This window comes from Tachysurus vachellii, chromosome 26, assembly GCF_030014155.1.
Source record: "Tachysurus vachellii isolate PV-2020 chromosome 26, HZAU_Pvac_v1, whole genome shotgun sequence".
In the NCBI taxonomy this organism is placed as follows: Eukaryota; Metazoa; Chordata; class Actinopteri; order Siluriformes; family Bagridae; genus Tachysurus; species Tachysurus vachellii.
This window is the reverse complement of record NC_083485.1, coordinates 2,723,027-2,740,667: the sequence shown is the minus strand read 5'-3', so window position 1 is coordinate 2,740,667 and position 17,641 is coordinate 2,723,027. Positions and strand designations below refer to the sequence as shown.

The following is a 17,641-nucleotide window of genomic DNA, read 5'->3' as shown; positions in this document are numbered from 1 at the left end:
CGCAGAGAAGGGAAGTTCAAGATCCTGTTTTATAGAACGCCTGTGATTGGGATCAGCTGGTGGTGGTAATGACAGGAGCGGTGGCTTGTGGGAGATGTAGTTCGGGAGTCGTTAGAACTCCGGTGAAGGTTCCCTCTGGTGGCGGTCAGGAGACAAGGCAGGTGCTTCATTCATAACAGGCAGCTACAACCGCGTTTTCCTCAAAATCAGCTTTCCTCCGTGGTGGACAAAATACATATAAACCTAAATATGAAACAAAATGAATATGCAGCCAACTTTACTTAAGTAAATCGTTGTTGTCACACACTAAACTGAAAAGACAGTTTGACCTAAGCTAATTCATCGATTCTAAAATTAACAGACGTTTAGCTAGCTAGTGTTTTCAAAATAGACTTTATGTTTTGTTTTACAGTGGCAGCTGAATGATGTTAATTGACATCGAACATGTTTAGTGTCATCTGAATTTAAAGTTTACACTGGGTTGATTAACACACACACACATACATACCTACATACATACATACACATACACACATACATACATACATACCTACATACACATACATACATACATACCTACCTACCTACATACATACATACATACCTACCTACATACATACATACATACCTACATACACATACATACATACAGTACATACCTACCTACATACATACCTACATACACATACATACATACCTATACATACATACCTATACATACATACATACATACATACATACACATACATACATACATACATACATACATACATACATACCTATACATACATACATACATACATACACATACATACATACATACATACATACATACCTACATACCTACCTACATACATACATACCTACATACATACATACATACCTACATACATACCTACATACATACCTACCTATATACATACATATCTACATACACATACGTACATACATACATACATACATACTAGGGGTGGCACGGTTCACAAAACCCACAGTTCGGTTCGTATTACGGTTTTAGGGTCACGGTTTTCGGTTCTGTACGGTTCTTGTTGTTATTTTTTCTTTTAATCTTCAACACTCCAGAAATTTCCTTCAGCATTTGATATATAGCTTATTAGCTTAATTATTCACAATTTAGGATACAGTATTAACATTTTTGTAATGTAATCATGCACTAACTGAATTTGACTTGACTTTAAGCACATTATTGGGACCATCTCTGAGTAAAAGCTAGGTGAGATTTTGATACAGCAAGAGAGAAGACATGATGATGACATGCTTTTCTTTATTTGGAAAAAAAAGGAGAATGTGTATTGTTATCTCTATAGGAACTTGTGCATTTTTAGCACACAAAGACTGAGATTAACATGCATTTATCAAACTGCCAACTTCAGTGTAGCTTTTACAAAAAAAAAAAAGAGAGGAACTCTTACAAGCTCTGTCTTTTAAACAAGTCAATATATTTTAAACATAAATATATAATATAATGTAATACCATAATATAATGAGGCTATAACAATAGCAATGGCCATAATCACAAAGTCAAACATAAGTTTAACCACCTTAACACAAAAACAGTATAAACAATGCTTCTATTCCCTGAGAGTGAGGATTCATTTCTTTCACTTGAAATTAAAGTGCAGTACAATGATGCCTCGAGAAACGAGTGCTTTGACATACAAATTTTTTGAGATACGAGCTGTGATTCGACCAAATTTTTGCCGTGAAATACGAACAAATTTTTGAGATACGAGCATCCGAGCCGCCACCGCCGAAACAAAGATCCCCAACAACCACGTGTGCTCTGTTTCCCCCGCCTCAGCTTCCCGCGTCTCACTCGGTTAAAGCCGCCTTTCCACTGCACACGACAAATGACGGCCGATAAACAGGAAGTCATTCATTTCCTATGGAGAGTCGCAAAGTCGCTGCGTGAGGTGCCGACCATCTGCGGATCCTTAATTTCGTATCCATTTTGACCGTTGGATCCGTTAAACAAATTTAACTTGTGCGACTACACCGCATCTGATATGCCGACCAGACAGGTTTTTATTAAAACGACCGGCAGATGTTAGTGAGGAAAGAGTGACAAAAAAAGCAAAAACAAGTGAAGGGAAAAGCGATGAAGAAAATTAAGCAAAATTAATGTAAAGAAAACAGAAATTGAAGCAATTAAGTTCAGTTAAGTTAAGAGAATTTCAGTTAAGTTTGTTAATTTTAGTGAAGTTAAGTTCCATTTAAGTGTAAAGTAGCATAAAGAGTGCGAGTAAGTGAACGTAAGTGAAACTGTAATTCCTCCTAACTCCTACGCCTGTTTACTCCTTCCTCAACCTCCGTGCGCATCTTCCGTAAAGTTAAACATTGCCACGGAAGATTTTTTCTTGGGAGGAGAGGTCTCTGATGGCCCTGGCTCCGCTCCTGAGGATGAACTGGCCGCTTGGGCTTCACTGCTTTGACCCTGATGAGTATATGACAAAATAGACATTTTGGAAATGTTAATAACAACGAATAGCTCTCATGGCAGCAAAAAGTTATTCTCTACTGGGCAGTGGGGAATAGAAAAATTTCACAAAGGCACAAATAGATTAAATATGCTTGGCTTAGTCCAAAAAATAAAATAAAAAAATAAAACAGCAATTATCATTAGGATAAAAAACTAAAAAATAATAATATATTAAATAAATCAAATTTAAGTTAGATACAAAAAACAAACACAATACCTGCTTTTCAATGTCCGCAATGTCCGTGGTTAGATCATCGTAGATTGAACACAGGCTTCTTCCAGGTAAGGCAGGGACTTGAATCTTGGATCAAGTGCTGTGGCTCTGTGCAGATAATCCTGAACACCAGGGTCATTGTATCTGTGTAAGGACTCTGCCCAGACTCTGGCCACGTGCACTTGTTTATGTTTCTCGTCACGTGTCTGCACCGCCTTCGTCTGCTCCTCCCTGTCATCACACCTGATCCTTATTGTTCTCATTGTTTTGTGTATTTAACTGTGCCGCGTTGCTTTGGGCAGCGCGGCATCTACTGTGGTTTGTCCTGTCCTTAGTCTGCGTCCTGTTTCATGTTTTCAGTTATTAAACCCTGTTTTGATTTATGCTATCCTGCGTTTGGGTCCGCTCTGTTTTGTGTTCATGACAATCTGCCTTTAAGGTCTTTAGTGATGGCTGCCTTAGCTTCTTTGATGGTGGTACTGTCCTCTGCACTTGATGTCATGGATTTCTGTATCATCTTCTGCTGTGGGATAATCGTTGAAACTGAGGGGGATGTTTTGGTGCTCATGAGGGTGATTACATTCTTCAGAGGTTTGAGAATATTAATGAGACCCTCTGCCAGTTTTGTCTCACTTTCAGTTAACAATGCAATGTCATTGACTTTCTTCTTCATATCCTTGTCCATTATGGCAGAGTAGATGGCAGCCTGTTGCTCCACATAACGTTGTAACATGTCGTATCTGGAGTTCGAATGAGTTGTTACGTCGTGAATTAGTTTGTGAACAGGCAATTCCAGCATATCCTGCTTGGTTTTCAGGGCATGGGCAGCTGTTGTGCTTCGGTGAAAGAAGCTAACCACCTTCCTAACCTTCTCCAAGAGTCGGGATACTTGGTTTAGTGAGATTGCACTCTTGACTGCAAGGTTAACTGTGTGTGCGAAGCACCCGATCTGTGGCCCAAGTCCCGCTGCTAAATCGGTAGCATTCACTATATTTTTAGCATTATCTGTAGTAACAGGAATTATGCTATTTACCCTCTCCAATTTCCATTCTGCCACCGCGTCAGTCAGCATTTCAGAGAGATGCTCACTGGTATGACTTTCATAAATGGGGTGTGTTTGCAAAACACAGCTTCTCATTTCCCACTCCGAAGTAATATAGTGAGCGGTCACCGTGAGGAAACTTTCAGTCGTGCCGAAGTGTCGGCGAGAGGGAATATTAAACCGCAGCTCGAGTACATTCATCAGCTGATGAAATCCTTTACTCTCAATCACACTGCACGGTTGCATATCTATTGCCCTGTCCGACTTATCACTGAGAGGTTGCTTAAATGCTGCGGACAGTAGAGGTTGTTTCCTAACCGGCTCTCTCCTGTTTGTGCTTATCAACACATTGGCGTGATGTCTTCTTAAAAGAAGTGTCATATTAGAAGTGTTGCCATTAGCATATTGAATGCATTTTGCACAATGCTTGCACACAGTCGCAGTTCTAATACATCTATCTACTGTTTTATTTCCGTTGTCATCGTAGGTAACATGAAATCCAAAATGTTCCCACACACCGGATTTGAACGACGCGGGCGCATCTGCCAACTCCGGGCAGCCTTCATTATCTCCTCCACGTGCGATTTCTGCAGCACTATATGTATGTTCGCGCGAAACTGTCTGAGGCGAAACTGAGCACAGGGCTACATTGTGCATGCGTCGAACCGTGCGACGCACAAACGAACCGAACCGAGACAAGCGAACCGAACAGTTCGGGTGTTTTTTCATGTACCGTGCCACCCCTAATACATACATAAATACATAAATACATACATAAACCTGTAACAAGTTAAATAGTTAAATAATAAGCAAGTTCATTTAAGCACAATACCTAACATGACAATGTGTGTGCGCGCCATTTTTATCTGCTTTGCTGACGCTTACGTTTTCGCAGTTGATCCATTCTGTAACCTTGTAAACCTTGAGCTTTTTGTAAATTTGCCATTAAAACATTTGAGTTTTTATTTTCTTTCATATACAATCTGCTGCATTATGTTTATTATATGGTTAGGCAGCTGACACATTTCTTAAGTTTGCAATTTTTCATGTGTAGTAAATTTGAACTCCTAAGATTTAACCCCTGTGTCCATTAATGTCCTGTTTCTTTACAGGATGCTTCTGTGGAAAGGAGGACAGAGACTGCTATACATTCCTTAATAGTATATCTTGGAGAAAAGGAGGAAGATCTCTCTAAAGAGCACTTGGTATGTAAATCAGACACTTACACTCAAATACATTGTACTTTGTATTACTCATTTTTAAATATGACTTAAAACACTGACATTGATTTACTTAGGATGATGAGGTGCCACAAATTTTGACCCAGCCAACGCCAGTATTATTATTGAGGGAAAGCAAGTCCTGCAAGACCTGAATGCATCCAGAGCCTGTGCCCTGCTAATGGGGCTGATATATGCTCTCAACCTCAGCTACACAAAGGACCTAAAAAATACTTCTGAGGTGTTTCAGAAAAAAATTCTTGAGCTGGATGGTCTGAAAGATAGCCCGAAGGTAATGTCTTTAAACAATAAACTGTTGTATTCCTGAAATGTTTCATGTAAAAGTTTTGTTGTGCATACACGAACAGCAGTTGTAATATTGACAATTTTTTACATGAAGGTTACCGTGTTGTATTTGTTTGAGACTTTATGGGGGCTGTAGTTTATGTGATGAAGGTAAAATTCAATACTTTGCAATATTATTTAAAAAAAGGAAGAAAACTTTTAGTTTCAGCTCGGTGGACCCAATAATCTAGCAATTGTGTCTGTTGTTGTAATTCATTTTTCACGTTCCCTGTGATTTATTATTATTATTTTAATTAATTTTTTTCTGATATGTACCTACCAGGTTACTAAGAAAAATACTTGATTCTTTACTTGACTTTACTTGCAAAATACTTTAGTCCTGAATAATTATCTTTTTGTCAAAGCATTGTTAAAACCTTTTTGTAAATAAGTTGACATTGGTTTTTTAATGAACCAGTTTCATCATAAAACTGGAATTGCTGTGTTATTTCTCCTGACTGAAGTGAAATAAGTTACTTTAAAAAAAAAATTAAGGTAACAATTTTCATGGACATATCTAAGTAGAATGGAATAAAAAAAAAAGTTAGAATAGCTGAAATTATGTAATTTGACCACTTAATGTCACCAAAACTTGTTTCAACTTAATTAAGCTCTTAGAGCTTGTCAAATCAAGTTGGTTGTACTAAACACATTGGGTTAGTCTAACTATAAAAGGTTCATGATATCTACTTAATAATGATTGGGTTTAAGCTACTTAAAAAGATGCATGCAAATTGTTACCTTAATTTTTTTAAGTTGAGCCAGCGTTTTATTTTTTAGAGTGTAGGTCAGATTTGTGTGTCTGTACAACACTAAATGACAAACTAGACACCAGCATGATGAATGTTCTGTTAGAGATCACAGTCTGTTGTGTTCACTACACTATGCTCATGATGCTCAGATATCTATGTGCTATTGCACTCTGAACACACAGCACAGTCTAATCTATTTCATCTGAACAATAAATATATTATTCATGCAGCATCAAGACATCATTAGCACAGAAAAGGGGTTTATACTCACGTCTCATCATAGCCTGTGAAAGTAAATAAAACAGTGTGAAGATTTTATGCATGATTACAAATGTGAATTGTTCCATGTGAAAATGTGGAAAGTAACTGTTACTCTGGTTAAAACACAGCTGATGTGTGTCTTAATAAAAAAGAGGAAAACTAGACAACAATCAGTCATCACACACAGTAAATCTGTATCATGTAGCATTGTGCTAATATATTCCTATGAAGGAAGTTTTAGAAATGAAGTGAAGGACTTCTGTTCTCAGGTCAGTCAGGTTGTCTTTATGCTGTGTGCATTAACACGACTTACTACCGTTAGCTTAAAGACACTAACCGCCAGGCCGAGTCGACTCTTCAGTGCTTTTTCAATACATGGTGTGATTGTTACGCAGAGCGACTGATGACAATTATTCTGTCTACAAACACTGAAAACTGTGACTGTGAAAAACACCTCTAAGACTGTGCTGTGTGTTTGTTGTGTCTTTTACTCGACACGGTAAACGTCTCTGTACATTATTACACTGCAGTGAGGTTACACGCAGGTGTACAATTTAGATTACTAAAACCCAGGTAAATGTAAGTATGAATGTACAGATTATTGTTAAAAGTGTTGTGACAGCAAATGCCACAAACAGGAAGAGCACCAGATTGAGTAATTGGTATTAGCTCCGCCCTTAGTGGGTTGCGTCATCAGAAGTACAGATGAGAAAGAGGAGCAGTCTCGACTTGAGTGTTTGCAGGATCACACGAGGTTGAAATGTTAATATTGACCAAACCAAGTTATTATCCAAAATTCTTGGGTGGAGATTAGAAAGAAGTGTCAACATTTCTAATGAAAAGGAGTTCATTAAACCTGCGTTCATCACGTTTTCCATTAGTCCTAAGAAGTGAACAAGGAGCTGAGCTTCATCGTCCATCAAATTCCTCATAAAGAGATTTCTTGAATCCATAGCGAGCTGTTTAACCATTATTGTCCTCTTCTTGTTGAATTTGTGAGCTGTCACATTTAGCTGGTTCTCTGTATTATTTAGCCCTTTGTAGACTTAAGTGTGGCTCACAATATAATCTCATGTAAATCTGAACGTATTGCAAAAAGAATGAAGCAAAATGGAAAATTAAGTAAAGTTTATCTATTGCTTGAATGTGTCTATGTGTTGTTTTTCACATGAGGTGAAACTAACAACACAGTGCCATGTACTTTGAGCTAAGCTAGCAGGTGCACATGTGCCATTGTGTAAGTTATACTCTATTGTTATAACTAAAAATTCTTTACGGATTGAGGCTGAAGAGAAAAAAAAGACAGAAAAAGGCATTTGGTGTATTTAAAAGAAACTTATGGAGTTAAATTTTTTTTTTTTTTTTTTTTTTTTGAGATGTTGAAGTTGTTGAGTGGAAGTTAATTGTGATTTCAGCTCCAAAGTGACAAACCAACCTGAGTTCCTCCGAATCTGAATAATTTATACAACGTTGTAGTGGTAGATCACACATGTTCATTTCTGCTGGATATTGTTGCAAAACCAACAAGAATTATATTTTTAGACTTAAAATTTTATCACACGCTCTATAAGTGAAACACAGAAACAGCAGTACGGAGGATACCAAACTAAATTAGGTTTCTGGTCATTTTCAGTAAATTTACACTAAGGTTATTAAATCGGAAGAAATATTGATTCAGTGTGTTTCACTGAGCTTTTCACTTCAGGTTACTGTTATGAACTGTTCTTGCCTGATTCTGGTTGTGCTGTTGTTGATTTCCTTTCTATCTTTCTTTTATTTTCTGGAGGTGTCTTGAAAATAATGATGTAAAGGGTGTTGGATTTGTTACTGTGACATAAGTATTAAATGTGAATGTACAAGTTATGTGATAAAGGAAGGAGAACGAGGTCAAAAGAAGTGCTTGTAAACTGGACTAGTTTAGGAATTAGAATAGATAGGATTTAAATAAACAAGGGCTATGAGTGCTACGGAACTGGGGTCTAAATTGATATTGCAGGCTGGGGGAAAAAAAAATATTTGTATTATTGTATTAATGTCTGAATTATTGTTGTTGGATTTGTGATGTGAATTTGTTTGCACATGGATTTAAATCCACCTGCCCCTGACTCTTCATTACAATTAATAAGTTCAATTAATAATTTGTTTGCTGTAAATGGCATATTGACACTGCCAACTATTGTCCAATTTCTAAGTGGAATAGAACAATTTAAAGATAAAAGGAGAATTCACATTCTTAACTATTATTCTGTCCGTGTGGTTATTTCTGTTGTCTCTCTGCAAACTCTGGCTCAAGAGTGGATGTAGACTTCTGATCTGACCTAAACATTAGGAGGTGTATTCCTCATAATCTGTCTCCTTCATATAAACATGGTCTGAAAATCATCTTTATGTTTCTATTTGATTCCTGGATTAAAATGTAATATATGTGATAAGTTTATAAAATATCAGCTTTTACTATTAGTGTGAAGTCGAGTTATTTACTTACCTCCTCTGTGAGAAGTATCATGTAAAACAACAGAGAGAAATGTAATGTTAGATAAAATACAATGAGAAAAACTTATGATTTACAGTCAGAACAGCTGATAAACAATCTTCACTCTGTGCTTTCAAAGATGTTCAGCTACAATTTTAACTATTTTAATAAAATAGAACAACAGATAGTGAATCATTATAAATAGTTTATATTAAATAATGAAAGACTTCATGAGGTGTTTTTACTCAGTGCAGTAACACAGATCTGTGATCAGCTGCTGAATAAAACACTCCATATGAAGTAAAAATGCTGAACATCACCATATTTTAACCCCATTTCTATCTGTATCAGGGAAAAATAAAGACAAGTTCTACTGTCTTCCATAAATGTCCATGTCTCCATGTTTCACAGAAGTGCTGCTTTGATTTGGATCATGAACAGTTTTCTTTTTACTTCACACTTTCCTCTTTTCATCACTCTGCTACAGCTTAGTCTTTGTCTCATCTGTCCATCATCTACTTTTTAACAAACTGGAATCTGCTCCTTTGCTCTTGAACTTTATCTGTGTGTTTATCTGTCTATTGGATAAAGACTCTGAGGTCATGCTGGTGGATTTTTGTTCTGTGTCTCAGATCTCTACAGACTTTCACTGAGGTTTATGTTTAATCGTTATACATGGTGTTTATTCATTGTGTAGTAAATGTTGGAGTTTCTTTGCTCATCAATCTACAGAACAAACTAACAGACCAATATTACCTGGGGTTTGTGTGGTTTTGGTTCTTATTGCTATAATCACCAGTTTCTACTGGATGTGTTTAATATGTAATTTAAATTCCTCTTTGATGTAAAAATGTCTCTGATTCAGTTTAAACTGATAATGAGTCAGTCTCTGATTATTAGCTTCAGTAGATCAGATTGTGTTCACTAATGACTGTTTGTTATAAAACCTTCAGCTTTTTCTCTCTCAGTATCATTGTGTAGGTCAGATTTCTGTGTCTGTACAACACTAAATGACAAACTAGACCCCAGCATGATGAATGTTCTGTTAGAGATCACAGTCTGTTGTGTTCACTACACTATGCTCATGATGCTCAGATATCTATGTGCTATTGCACTCTGAACACACAGCACAGTCTAATCTATTTCATCTGAACAATAAATATATTATTCATGCAGCATCAAGACATCATTAGCACAGAAAAGGGGTTTATACTCACGTCTCATCATAGCCTGTGAAAGTAAATAAAACAGTGTGAAGATTTTATGCATGATTACAAATGTGAATTGTTCCATGTGAAAATGTGGAAAGTAACTGTTACTCTGGTTAAAACAGAGCTGATGTGTGTCTTAATAAAAAAGAGGAAAACTATACAACAATCAGTCATCACACACAGTAAATCTGTATCATGTAGCATTGTGCTAATATACCGCTAGTTCCCCTTAAGGAAGAGAAATATCTTGTGATTTATTGGAAAATCCTATTTTCTGATCTCTGCATGTCTTTACCAATATACAGCATGTCAGTATTTGTACATTTCCCCCTGTGTATTTTAAATATATAGTGAAATATTTTGTAATATATCTCTGCTATTGTAGTAGATAAAGGAATATACAGAATATCAAATTCTCACTTCCTTTAATTATAAACACAGATATTTATCAATGTAAAACCTGAACAGATAACAGAATGATGTTCTTTACTGCTGCCTCGTCTATATACTGGTTACGACAGCATGTGACATGTCGCAGTAGATTAGAAAAGATGCGTGATCTCCTTCTGTTTTTCTCTCTTTCACTCCCAAATCCCTCTCTCCTTTGAAGGAAGTTTTAGAAATAAAGTGAAGGACTTCTGTTCTCAGTTCAGTCAGGTTGTCTTTATGCCGTGTGCATTCACACGACTTACTACCGTTAGCTTAAAGACACTAAACGCCAGGCCGAGTCGACTCTTCAGTGCTTTTTCAAAACATGGTGTGATTGTTACGCAGAGCGACTGATGACAATTATTCTGTCTGCAAACACTGAATACTGTGATTTATGTTTATTGTGTAACATTCTGATGGAGTCTGTCAGTGGTGTTGTCATAAAGCGTGAAACCGGTTAGATCCAAGTGCAGGTTTATTTGCAAAATCCAAAAACAGGCAAGGTTCAAAACACCAGGCAAACAGCAACAACAAAGGAAATCCAAAAGCAGTAGTCGATAATCCAGGCGTAGGTCAGGGCAGGAAGCAAACAATCACAAATACGAAAAACAGGCAGGGTCAGAAACAAGGCAATAAACAGAACAGAGAAATACACTCAGTATGCAGACAGGCTAACAATACTTCGCGTCGTAAGAGAGTTCTGAGAGAGCTTAAATAGACCAGGTGATTACAAACAGGAAACAGGTGTACTGAGTTGGTGGTGCAATGGATAGTGGGAATTAGAGTCCTGATAAGGTGCAGCAAATCCTCTGCAGGCCAGCAGAGGGAGCACTCATGGCTCTCATAACAGGTGTGTGTTATATGCTGCGTGTTTGTTGTGTCTTTTACTCGACACGGTAAACGTATCTGTGCATTATTACACTGCAGTGAGGTTACACACAGGTGCATTGTGGGAAAGAAGCTGACGGATGGAAGTGGAATCTCACTTACTGATCAGACTCCTTCACATAAACATGATCTGAAAATCATCTTTATGTTTCTATTTGATTCCTGGATTAAAATGTAATATATGTGATAAGTTTATAAAATATCAGCTTTTACTATTAGTGTGAAGTTGAGTTATTTACTTACCCACGCTGTGAGAAGTATCATGTAAAACAACAGAGAGAAATGTAATGTTAGATAAAATACAATGAGAAAAACTTATGATTTACAGTCAGAACAGCTGATAAACAATCTTCACTCTGTGCTTTCAAAGATGTTCAGATACAATTTTAACTATTTTAATAAAATAGAACAACAGATAGTGAATCATTATGTCAGAAAACTGAGGCGTCGTCATGTATTAAAACCCAGACCCAATCACAGTGAAGCTAAAAACACTGCATCAGTTACCTCAAAGTTAATACAGTGTTAGTAATAAAAATGTAACATGATAAACTGTACTGTTATAATGTTCACAGGAATATTAATCTTATCATTGTTAGGAAAACGTTTTAGAGCTTTGACTCATGAATTACTGATTTGAGCTGCAGTACGTTACTCATCTGAATGAAGAAGTTCGCTCTTATTCTCCACTCATTCTGTCAGTGCAGTTCATTTAAAAACTAGTGACTGGTTAACCTTAACAAGCTACTGCTAGTGTTATCTAAAATCATACACACAATAAATTAGTATGAATCTGAGTTAGTGTTAGCTGCCTTAGTCAACCTCATCAACACTGTCCTGTTAATTATCACCATATACATCTTATAAAACACATTTATTATAGGGAAAATATGGAGAAGATAATAAGATGAACTGAGATCATAAAAATGACTGTGGAGCTGTAAATTAAATGAAAGTTTGGATCATGTTCCATTCACTAACATGGGAACTGGAGGAGTTATTAATTGTACTGCAGACAGCCACTAGAGGGCGTCAGAGGCATTTTGGCTTCACATTTAACCCCCTGGTACGATGTCCACACTTATAGACAGTCAGTGGTGTGATTATTTTCTTTATGGGATTCAGCTTGTGTGTTCTGTACATGTGAGTTTGAATCATGTAATAAAATGTACAGAAAACACTGCTCATTTTAGAGATTTTAATCTGTTTATAATAATTGTGAGTGTGTTTATGTGATATCGATTCTTTCCTGATTAAAGGTGGGGTCTCCGATTTTTGAGAAATGCTTCAGAAAACTCAATCGGGCCGAATAATAAACAAAAATCAAAACTAACATGTAGCCAATGAGCAGAAAGGGGTGGGTCTTTTCAATATGGGCGGAGAGAGTGTTCAGTGCGCATGTGTGACATTAGCAGAAAGCGGTTTTAACATTGACATGGAGGATAAAAACAAAGAAAGAAAGTGAAGAAAGACTTACGATAAGGTAAGAAGTAGGACGTGTTAATATAGGATCAGCTTTCCAGCGCTGGAGAGAACTGAAGGAGCAGGAAGTTGGTCACATATTCACAGATTGGAGTTTCCTGAGTCAATAACTCCTGAGCTAAACACAGTTACTACACAAATAACACCTCTGTTCTACCGTAGTAATGTAGAGACGCAGCTACAACCGTGTTTTGTGTAGTAACAGTGTTTAGCTCAGGAGTTATTGACTCGGGAAACTCCAATATGCGGCCAATTTTACTTACAACACCGAGGCGCTTTTTTCCTTCTCGCTAGGTGAGTAACGTTGGTTTTGCTTTATTTCACAGAACTAATATACAGATGTGGGTAGAGTATCCAAAATCTGTACTCAAGTAAAAGTACAAATACTTATGGAAATATTTACTCAAGTAAGAGTAAAATACAATAATAGTTACTTATTAATAGTTACTTGAGTAAGAGTAAAAAAGTATCTGATGAAAAAACTACTCAAGTAGTTAGTTATGTTGGCTTTGTAGAAGCCAACATTCTGAAATCCGTTATAAGCTTATTATTATTATTATTATTATTATTATTATTATTATTATTATTATTAATGGTGCTTGAAAAGCATCATTATTGTTATTCTGCATACTTATTATTATTATTCCGGACACTTTTTCGGCGCGTAACTTGTCCCGCAGCTTTTGTCCTAGACCCATGAATGAGGTGTCAAATCGACCGGCTCGTTGAGGACAGGTGTGCTATGACTTTTATAAGCGATCGGAATTCCGGAATTCCCGGTACGGAAGCTCAAAGGGGTTTTTTTTTCCCATAGACTTGAATGGGGAATTCTTAAAATTCTTTTGTTCTCTCTGTAGATGTAAAGCACACTCTCAATACATGTAACTATCAACTCCACACTATCAATCCAATGTTTCCACAAGTATTGGCCCCCAGTCAATACACTTTTGTCCAAAAGTATTGGCACCCCACCGGGTATTCACGTGACGTCACGTGTAGCCCCGCCCCCCAAATAAGCGAAATCCAAAATTTTGCACAACATGGACATGTCATATATCAAAACACTCAGTCCGATGAGGGGAACTGCCTCACGCGTGTTTTGGTCACGTCACGTGACGTCACGTGTAGCCCCGCCCCCAAAATAAGCGAAATCAAAAAGTTAGCACAACATGGACATGTCATATATCAAAACACTCAGCCCGATGAGGGGAACTGCCTCACGCGTGTTTTAGTCACGTCACTTGACGTCACGTGTAGCCCCGCCCCCAAAATAAGCGAAATCAAAAAGTTAGCACAACATGGACATGTCATATATCAAAACACTCAGCACGATGAAGGGAACTTGCCACGTGCAAGCACCATTCACATTTTCTTCAGGAAATGTACCATTCTAGTTATTATGTTGGCTTTGTAGAAGCCAACATTCTGTTCTCCTTTATAAGCTTATTATTATTATTATTATTATTATTATTATTATTATTATTATTATTATTATTATTATTATTATGTTGGCTTTGTAGAAGCCAACATTCTGTTTTCCTATTTCAGCTTAGACAAAAAATTATAAAATTTAATGCGGCCTAGGGCTTTCGAGCCACATCCACCAAATTCGGATATGTTGTAGACCCTGGTCTGAAGTTTGTTGCTTTTACTTTTCTAAGCGATCCTAGTAACGGTACTTCCGGTACCAGGTCTCAAATGGCCTTTTTTCCCATAGACTCCCATTCTAAAATTTGGAGGTTTATAACTCGGCAAGCTTTCGAACTATCTACACCAAACTCGGCCAGCTCCTTCAGGGTGATACTCTGAACAAACTTTTAATTTAGTGTACCGACTGGCCTTTCGGTTGTGCCACAGCCCCGCCGCCAAAATATGCAAAATCAAAAAACATTTTACAACATGGACTTATCAAAACACTCAGCCCAATGAGAAGAACTTCCTCAGGAGTATTCGGATGACGTCACATGCTCGTCTCCACTTGCCTCCAAATGTTTGGCACCCTATCTTTCTGTCCACTTGCCTCCAAAAGTAACACTTTATGTCCACTCACCTCCAAAAAGCACCGGCCTTTGTGAATACTTGCACCGTCAAAGCCAACATCAAAGTTTGTCGCGACGAACTTTACAAATCTAGCTATTATTATTATTATTATGTTGGCTTTGTAGAAGCCAACATTCTGATTTCCTTTATAAGCTTATTATTATTATTATTATTATTATTATTCTTAGCCACAAATTTATCAAGAGTAACTCGTCCTAGGGCTTTCGAGCCACATGCACCAAATTCGGATATGTCGTAGACCCTGGTCTGAAGTTTGTTGCTACTACTTTTCTAAGCGATCGGAATTCCGGCATTCCCGGTACGGAAGCTCAAAGTGGCCTTTTTTCATATCCACTTCCATTATAAATTTTGGAGGTTTATAACTCGGCAAGTTTTCGAGCGATTTACACCAAACTCGGACAGGCTCTTTAGGACGTTACTCCGGACAAAGTTCCGGACTCGGCGTTCCGACGGAACTTTCGGTTTTCCCGTAGTCGACGATGGAACGTCCCATAGACTTGAATGGGGAATTCCTAAAATTCCTCTAAGCTTTCACACACGCAGCGTGCGCAGAGCTCAGGCACGGCTTCTCTCCTGTGTTCTATGCAGTATAATAATAAGTAGAATCCCATAATGACTGCAGTATTGACATGAAATGTCCAAACCCTCAGTAGCCACTTTTTGCCAAAAGTATTGGCACCCCACCGGGTATACTGGTGACGTCACGTGTAGCCCCGCCCCCAGAATAAGCGAAATAAAAAATGAGCACAATATGGACATGTCATATATCAAAACACTCAGCCCAATGAGGGGAAGTGCCCCACGTGTATTTTGGTCACGTCACGTGACGTCACGTGTATAGCCCCGCCCCCAAAATAAGCGAAATCAAAAATTTGCACAACATGGACATGTGACATATCAAAACACTCAGCCCAATGAGGGGAAGTGCCTCACGTGTGTTATGGTCACGTCACGTCACGTGTCGTCACGTGTCATCACGTGAAAATAAAAAATTTGCACAACATGGACATGTGACATATCAAAACACTCAACACAATGAGGGGAACTGCCCCACGTGTATTTTGGTAACGTCACGTGATGTCACGTGTAGCCCCGCCCCCAAAATATGCGAAATCAAAAATTTGCACAACATGGACATGTGACATATCAAAACACTCAGCACAATGAGGGGAACTGCCCCACGTGTATTTTGGTCACGTCACGTGACGTCACGTGTAGCCCCGCCCCCAAAATAAGCGAAATCAAAAATTAGCACAACATGGACATGTGACATATCAAAACACTCAGCACAATGAGGGGAACTGCCCCACGTGTATTTTGGTCACATCACGTGACGTCACGTGTAGCCCCGCCCCCACAATAAGCGAAATCAAAAATTAGCACAACATGGACATGTCATATATCAAAACACTCAGCCCAATGAAGGGAAGTGCCTCACGTGTGTTATGGTCACGTCACGTCACGTGTCGTCACGTGTCATCACGTGAAAATAAAAAATTTGCACAACACGGACATGTGACATATCAAAACACTCAGCCCAATGAGGGGAAGTGCCTCACGTGTGTTATGGTCACGTCACGTCACGTGTCGTCACGTGTCATCACGTGAAAATAAAAAATTTGCACAACATGGACATGTGACATATCAAAACACTCAGCACAATGAGGGGAACTACCTCATGGGTATTCGGATCATGTCACATGCTCATGTCCGCTCGCCTCCAAAAGTATTGGCACCCTAGCGGTCCAGTAGCTTTCACAATCTTTCTGTCCACTTGCCTCCAAAAGTAACACAAACCCTTATGTCCACTCGCCTCCAAAAAGCACCGGCCTTTGCGAATACTTGCACCGTCAAAGCCAACATCAAAGTTTGTCTCGACGAACTTTACAAATCTAGTTATTATTATTATTCTTAGACAAAAATTTAGCAAGAGTAACTCCTCCTAGGGCTTTCGAGCCACATGCACCAAATTCGGATATGTCGTAGATACTGGTCTGAAGTTTGTTGCTATTACTTTTCTAAGCGATCGGAATTCCGGCATTCCCGGTACGGAAGCTCAAAGTGGCCTTTTTTCGTATCCACTTCCATTACAAACTTTGGAGGTTTATAACTAGGCAAGTTTTCGAGCGATTTACACCAAACTTGGACAGGTTCTTTAGGACGTTACTCCGGACGAAGTCCCATAGACTTGAATGGGGAATTCCTAAAATTCCTCTAAGCTCTCACACACGCAGCGTGCGCAGAGCTCAGGCACGGCTTCTCTCCTGTGTTCTATGCAGTATAATAATAAGTAGAATCCCATAATGACTGCAGTATTGACATGAAATGTCCAAACCCTCAGTAGCCACTTTTTGCCAAAAGTATTGGCACCCCACGGGGTATTCTGGTGACATCACGTGACGTCACGTGTAGCCCCGCCCCCAGAATAAGCGAAATCAAAAATGAGCACAATATGGACATGTCATATATCAAAACACTCAGCTCAATGAGGGGAAGTGCCTCACGTGTATTTTGGTCACGTCACGTGTATAGCCCCGCCCCCAAAATAAGCGAAATCAAAAATTTGCACAACATGGACATGTCATATATCAAAACACTCAGCCCAATGAGGGGAAGTGCCTCACGTGTGTTATGGTCACGTCACGTCACGTGTCGTCACGTGTCGTCACGTGAAAATAAAAAATTAGCACAACATGGACATGTGACATATCAAAACACTCAGCACAATGAGGGGAGCTGCCTCACGTGTATTTTGGTCACGTC

The 17,641-nt window shown here is 38.3% G+C and overlaps 1 protein-coding gene across 1 annotated transcript; it reads right to left on the bottom strand.

Moving 5' to 3' along the window:
* Positions 1–926: 926 nt before the first annotated feature.
* LOC132841185 (uncharacterized) lies at positions 927–6,306 on the bottom strand. Its single transcript, XM_060863442.1, has 2 exons — positions 2,718–6,306; positions 927–2,455 (listed from the first exon to the last, which is right to left on the bottom strand). The coding sequence occupies exon 1, from the start codon at positions 4,510–4,512 to the stop codon at positions 3,133–3,135; it is 1,380 nt and encodes a 459-aa protein (XP_060719425.1). The 5' UTR covers positions 4,513–6,306; the 3' UTR covers positions 927–2,455; positions 2,718–3,132.
* Between the last annotated feature and the right edge of the window lie 11,335 nt (positions 6,307–17,641).